At 56.2% G+C, this 7,065-nt stretch overlaps 2 protein-coding genes across 2 annotated transcripts in view; one reads left to right on the top strand and one right to left on the bottom strand.

Moving 5' to 3' along the window:
- The window catches only part of LOC113211310 (pancreatic triacylglycerol lipase-like), a 13,677-nt gene that overhangs the window by 1,991 nt on the left and 4,621 nt on the right, over positions 1-7,065 (top strand). The window lies entirely within an intron of this gene.
- On the bottom strand, positions 7-1,979 carry LOC113211315 (2-oxoisovalerate dehydrogenase subunit beta, mitochondrial). Its single transcript, XM_026429654.2, has 7 exons — positions 1,775-1,979; positions 1,608-1,688; positions 1,324-1,526; positions 1,094-1,249; positions 835-1,006; positions 517-749; positions 7-418 (listed from the first exon to the last, which is right to left on the bottom strand). Exons 1-7 carry the CDS (start codon positions 1,920-1,922, stop codon positions 278-280), a joined length of 1,134 nt encoding a protein of 377 aa, XP_026285439.1. The 5' UTR covers positions 1,923-1,979; the 3' UTR covers positions 7-277.

Here is a 7,065-nt window from a genome sequence, read left to right as displayed (position 1 = left end):
AATATACAACACAACAATTTGTAAAGCGGAAAATAGGAATTAGATAAATTTAAAGTGGCAAGTAGGAATTGTATGAATACATATATATCAGTCAATATTTCAAAAAACAAAAACAAGAAATGCAGTGCTTAAATTCACAAAACCAATCAATCAATCAATCAGTCAATGTATCAGCCTTTGAGATTTAAAAACAAAAACAAGTTGAAAAGACTATCAATTTGAGCAATGCTTTGTTTGTACTTTCGTGCTCTATAAAGGAAAAGTGAGACCATGCTCATTAATATTTTAAGACCTTTTTAATGGCATCAAGACAGCGCCACTTGTCAGGCAAATAGAAGGGTTCAAATATATGTGGAAATGGGGTGTCAAAACCAGTAACTCTTTGAACAGGTGCTTCCAAATGAAGAAAACACTCCTCCTGCAAAGCCCCCAAAAATAAAATGATTAAAAATACTATTGGAAAAGAACTGAAACAGTATTTTAAATTAAGAAAATTTGTCAATAACAGTGGTTTACCTGGATTGATGCTGCCAATTCTGCACCAAATCCTCCTGTCAGTGGAGCTTCGTGAGCCACAATGACTCGGCCAGTTTTCTTAACAGACTTAAAAATGGTCTCCCTATCCCAGGGCAGAATAGACACAAGGTCTATAAGTTCACATTTGACGCCCATCTCCTCTTTGGCAAGTTTTACTACCTCATGCAGGACATGGACTTGAGTACCCCAACCTATGAGTGTAACTGCATCTCCTAATGAAAAAATAATAATCCAGAATCAGTACCCAATTTAACACTTATAAAATTTAATTTGGGTAGTAGCAGTCAAAATTATTACCTTCAACAAGTACATCAGCTTTACCCAGGGGTAAGGTATAGTCTTCCGTTGGAACATCTTCCACAGCTGCTCTGTACAATACTTTTGGTTCAAGAAAAAGACAAGGATCTGGGTCCTGAATGCAGGACAGCAGAAGACCTTTCGCTTTCCTTGGTCCTCTAGGAATCACCACCTACATACAAAATGTCAGATACAACATGAAAATGGGCTGCCACAACACACAGTTTTCAATATTAAATGTTAAGGGGGGTCACAATACCTTTAAGCCAGGCGTGTGAGCAAAATAAGCCTCCGGGCTCTGTGAATGATAAAGTGCGCCATGTCCAACTGCACTGCAAGGTGATCGAATGGTAAGGCTTCCACAATTGAATAAATTTCCACTACGGTATCGAAACTTTGCTGCTTCATTGATGATCTAAAAGTAACAGATAATCTTTGAGTATAAAAAAAATGTCATATACCATAGAACATACTTGAGTGTAAACTTACCTGATCAAATGCAGGAAATATGTAGTCAGCAAACTGTATTTCAGCAATAGCTGTTGACCCTGCAGCAGCTACGCCAATACCAAAACCAGCAATACCCTGCTCTGAAAGCGGCGTATTAAACACACGATCTTTCCCATACTTGTCCTGCAGACCAAGGGTGCACCTAAAGACTCCACCAAATGCTACATCTTCTCCAAATATCACTGTAGGGATGGTAAAATGGCTGTAACAGCAGCTGTTTCGCAATACCACACTTAACACCTAGAACTATAAGACAAACAAACCTGCAGTGTCATCCGTTTTAAGTGCTGTGTCCAGAGCATTGTTAATGGCTTGAAACATATTTATTCGGGATGTAGCTTGACCTATAATAACCAATAATAATAAAACCGGTAAAATATTAAATAAATTGTGAAGGGACCATTATGCAAATAACCCTCACAGGCCTTACCATCAGCCGCATCGACAGTATCAGCAACATAACTGAAGTGGGACGCTGATCTTCTTGACGCATTTTGCACACAATTTATACGAGCTAAAATTATCCGAGAAGGATAACTTAAAGATCTCAGAAATGACATAGAGCCAGTGAGAGCCATGTTTACAGGGGATCAGCTGGAAGTCGGATGCTTCGAGAAATTCGAGATCCAAAAGTCAAGGTTGAATGAGTATGAGAAGAAACTGTGTCGTCAAAGCATCAGTGAAGCAAGAGGGAGACATGGGACCTTCCTTCAGCAGGGAAGGAAGGGGGAAGGGGAGAGCGCAGACAGGGCAGATTCGGAGCTGGCCCTCTAACTACGATGTTTCTTAAACACCCGCACATTTCCCTTCCAATTTGTCGACGATTACCAAGTTGCACGTCTGTGACGTCATCAGGCCAGGTCTGTTGTTCTGCCGGGAGACAGACCCCCACTCCTTCCCTTGCATACGCGGGAAGAGGGAGGAGATTCGGAGAGGAGAAGGGGAGCAGTGCATGGAGAGGGCTTTGAACAGGGAGGGGAGGAGGGAGAGGGGCTTCGCCGCTGCCGCAGCCAGTGACCGGCCCGGCCTGGCGGTGAGCGTGTTTGTCCCACTTTTAAGGTGCGTTCCGCCCGACTCAGATGAGGCAGAGGGTCGCGTTGACAGTGAACACCAAAGTAGTGATCTGAAGGGATCGTCGACGACGACACCATGCAAGTGTTCTGCGTGCTCGTGCTGGCCGCCGCGTGCGCGAGCGCCTACGCCGGCGCCGCCACCTCCCGCGCCGCCAAGGTCCTCAGGCCCGCGATGTCGCTCGTCGCGATGTCCGCCGGCCTCCGCGGTAAGTGAAGCGCCTGCTGCCACCCCCTCCTGCGACGACAGACGCGCGCCATGCTCGGGCTACTACTGGACTGGACTTGTCGAGCACCGAAAGGAACACGATCGAGACGGCTAGCTTGATCCGCGAGGGCTGTTGTTCGACTCGGTCTGTTGCGCGGGCTGAGGCGGGGGGAAGACCGGTCCGTGTACCTCTCAGCACCGGTACAAGGAGTGGACGCTGCTCTGCTGCCGCTGGTCCTGACATGAACAACAAAGCTTGGCCAACACCTAATATTCTCGCTTTCGTTTCACGCCGCTGTCGGCGCGGTATGGGCCACACACACCACCAATAAGAAGCATATAATGCAAAACTCTTCTCTGCCGCAGCGGTGCGCGCTGCGGGGATGGCCGCCGGCGTCGGCAGCGTCCGGGACCGTCTGAGCGCCAGGATCCAGTCCGGCATCCAGGACCGGCGCAACGCCATGCGCATGGGGCGCAAGGAGATCTGCTACGGTGAGTACTAGGTAGTTTGCTCCTGTTCTGTCAGGGCCATAAAGTCACTCTCTGCCCCTGCTATAGGTGCCGAACAATGAACGCCCCCCAGGTAGGAGAACGCGGTCAAACGCGTCAAACGCACTCTTGCCCAAGCCCCAGCACCTGGGCGCACCGGGCAGACCGCTGGCTTTGCACGGGTGTTCTGCGGGTTGGCCTACCCACCGTGAACAGGCGTTATCACTGGCGTCGCCTTGCGAAACATGTCACTGTAGACACCTTAAAAATACTGTCGTTCTCCAGGGGGCAATTACTCCCTTTAAATGTTTTCGCATGATCCCCGAAATCCTTGATTCCCAGTGATTCCCGCCCTCTTACGTTCATTCCTTAGGTTTTCTATCTCGACTAATTTGTACGTTATTTCTACTAATTTGTACGAATTCCACTAGTCTCTCGCTTATTTTAAGCGATGTCTGTTGATTTCGTTTGATTTTTATCCTGTGATTCCCCCCAGGCAGGTGTACACGCATGATTGCCCCCTCGGTCGTTCTCTACAACGTATTACCATGCGTTCGGAGTTCCTCTGAACTTGTACGGATTTCATCCTAGACTACCCATGAATTATCCTCTCGTAAACGTTGGATTACATTCCGGATTCCCCTTTTCTCTGTCTAAGAAGCGAATTACCCGTCGATTTCCTTTTGCCCTCGGCGTAGTACCTCCATCGCGACGCGTGGCCACTGTACCCTCGACCTGGCGCCGGGTGGTCCCCGCCAGGGCAGCAAAGCTGGATGGCATTTAGGGGAGAGGGCACGGGGGCTCGTCCGCAAGCGAACAGAAGAAGATATAGAAAGATTCGCGGGTGGAAACCTGCCACGCGCGTAAACACGTAAACACACAGACCCCGTCCTCGCTCCGCCGAGCTCCGGCAGCCTCAATGCCACCCCGGGTGCCCCGCCGCCGCCCCCGCCCGCGCAGCCCTCTGCTGGCACGGGCACGCACCGCGATCCGCGGGTCCGCCCGCGACCCTCCCCCTTGGAAACCTGTCCTCCCTCACCTCCCACCTACCATGCCTTTCCTCCATTCTCGCGTCGTTTAGCAGCAGCAGCAGCAGCAGTAGTCGGGCCGGCCGTGGCGGGCTGTGTTGTGGTCGAGGAGATGACCCGCGGGCTGGCAGGCTGTCGCCGCGGCCCCGCGCTGCCCCCGCCGCGCGCCTTGGCCCGGTTGCCCATAATACGGAGCGTCCCAATAAACAAAAAGGAAGGCGACACGCCCCGTCCCCGGTCCGCACGCGCCCATCAACATGGGGCGACGGACGGCCGTGGTGCGCGGCCCGCCCGGGCGAGCCCCGCCCCGCCTGTTTTACCCCTTTGGCGACGGCCGCCCGGTGCGTCGTGAACCCTGGCGGCGCCTCGCCGTCCAGAGCCCCACTTGGCGGGGTTCCATTTCATGAGATCAGGCGGTTGCATCAGCGGTATAAGCGTCGGGCCGCGCGACCCTCCTATCCGTTGAACAATGCGCGGTGCGAGGCGGGGCTGGATGATGGGCGGGGGAGGGCGGCGGCGGCTGCGATATGGTCCCGCCCAGCCCAGCGCGCGGCTCCACAGGGTTGACTGACCTCCGGGAGCGGCTCAAGGTCGCGAGCGTCACTTTCACTGTTCAGCTCAGCTCATCGTCGGGCCGTGAGAAGAGACGCCCCCTTCGCGTCTACGGTAGGAGGGCGGCAAAAACCGCGCCGGCGCCGCGGTCCCTGTGGTTGGTATGTAGGCAGCACGGTTCCAGCGACTCCTCGTTGATCGTCACTTACCCGAAAAGTGAAGGACGCCGCCGCGGCGCGCAGGACCTAATTGTACACGAGCAGGGCGTGAGGAGGCGGCGGCGCGGGGAGCGCTTGCGGCAACATGGACGGCGCGACGGTGGTGCACGCCGGCCGCGCGTGAACTTGGCGCACGCCCCGCACGGCCTGCACGCTCAAGCAGCGTCACCTGTAGCTAATTAGCGTTTAGTTGTAGACTTGGATGCGGTCTGAAAAGCCCTCACGTCGCGGCAGCGGTGGCGGTGGCGGTGGCGGCGGGGCCCCCCGAGGCTGCAGGCGGCGGGGCGAGCTTGGGCAACCCAACGGCTCCATTCAATCATGACCGTGCTGTCCTGGTCGAGGCGAGGGTATATATGCGCCTTTGGCGCCGCGCCGCGCCCGGGTTACGGGTCCAGCAAGCCACCGCGATAGTGACTCTGTGCTCGCTGAACCGCCTTTTGCCTGCCACGCCCGCCTTGCTCCGCGCACAGGTGGTATGGTGTGATTATCGACGGGTGGTTTTTCGTATCACGTATTACCCGGCTGCTTTTCGTTTCGCAGCCGGTAGTATCCATGTCCTGCGAGGCGGACGCGAGGCTGCGGACCGGGCGGACCCATTGTTTGTCATCCTGGCGCTGCGCCACGCCGCGCCACGCCCGCCCCGGTATGACCGCACTGCGTTACTTAATATTTGGGTCCGGCCGGTCGGCAGTAACGGGCGGTGTCACACACACACACACACACACACACACGACGCGTTGCGACACTGAAAACCAAATGGAAAAAAGAAACTGATTAGGTCGTCGTGTGCGCGGGAGCCACGCCTCCGATGTGCGAGACCGGCAGCTGCTCTGCTGGCGCTGGAGTGGGCAATAAGCTGTCACAGCTGATGTGGCGCGCGTGGCTCCATAAGGAGCAGTTTTTCAAATCAAGCAGCCCACCCCGCCTTGTTTTTTCACCCCCTAAAAACAAAAAACAAAACGGCCGTGCTCGCGGCTCATGAAGCTAGCTGCACAGCCTGCCTGCCTCGCCTCGCGGGGAGGGACTCTAGCGAGGAGCAGCGGCGGCGCCGCGGTGGTGCCGGGTAAAGACGAGCACGGGCCGAACGAGCCGTTACGTCATGCACGCGCGCCGCTCGAAACAGATTCCGAACGGCCAGTGACTTACTGACACGGGGTGGGGCGGGGCGGGGCGGGGCGCGAGGTGGCCTGTAGTGCCCGCGCCCACCTTAACGGCCTGCACCTCGGGTACGCGGTCACCACCAGCGCGGCCGGCGCTGGTCGCTTCCCGTATGGTCACGGCGGGCGACACGACGACACGGGTCGAGCCTCGCGCCTCGCGCCTCCTCGGCTGCGTCCAGAGACACATGGGTGTCTTGGGTGCCACAACCACGCTAACAGCATAGAGCAGACACAGACACCCAAGACACCCACGCGGCTCTCTGGACACGCAGCTCCCTTCGCGTCACCCTCACGGCGCGACCGGCAACCAGCGCCCCGCCCCACCGCGGCTGGCCGAGGAACAATCACGATCTGATCACTGCCTTGCCCACACCAACGTCGCCGTCACCGGTCCCGAAGGGGGCGGGACAGCCCACTTCCGGGCAGCCCAAAGTAAAGAGGGGTTCGCGGTTTGCCCAATCCATCCTCTCGGCCCGAGCCGCGCCGCCACCGCCGACAACGACGACGACGTAATTTGGCAATTCCTATTTTCCGGCCCCCTTGTCAACATACTACTACAGCGGGGTGCAGGTGGTGCGCGACACACACGGCGAGCCGGTCAGCGGCGGCAGCGGTGGCGGTGGCGCAAGAAGGACTCCCGGAGTCCCGCAGCAAGCATACTACGTACTCCTTTTTGTTGTTGCGTGCGACTGTTGTGCGCCTCCCGCGTCCAAGTCTCCCATAGCCTCCTTGTGCTTGCTCCCGCGCGCGCTGACGAGACGCAGGGTCGCGCCGGAAGCAATGCACGCACGCGGGAGCCGGCCGGCCGCGGCCCCCCCCCCCCTTTCTTCCTCCTCCCTGGCGCCACCATGGCACCGCGACAGTTTTCGGCCGCCGTCCCGCGTCCCGCCGCCCCCGCGCGGGCCGCGAATGAAGACGAGGCCGGTAGCTACTACTGAACGGACTAAGGCTGAGTATACGCCGATTCACAATAAGTTGCGCGGGGCGGGGCGGGGC

This window comes from Frankliniella occidentalis, unplaced genomic scaffold (assembly GCF_000697945.3).
Source record: "Frankliniella occidentalis isolate FOCC.00 unplaced genomic scaffold, Focc_3.1 Scaffold22, whole genome shotgun sequence".
NCBI lineage: Eukaryota > Metazoa > Arthropoda > Insecta > Thysanoptera > Thripidae > Frankliniella > Frankliniella occidentalis.
The sequence above is the reverse complement of the archived record's forward strand: the minus strand, read 5'-3'. Positions and strand labels throughout refer to the sequence as shown.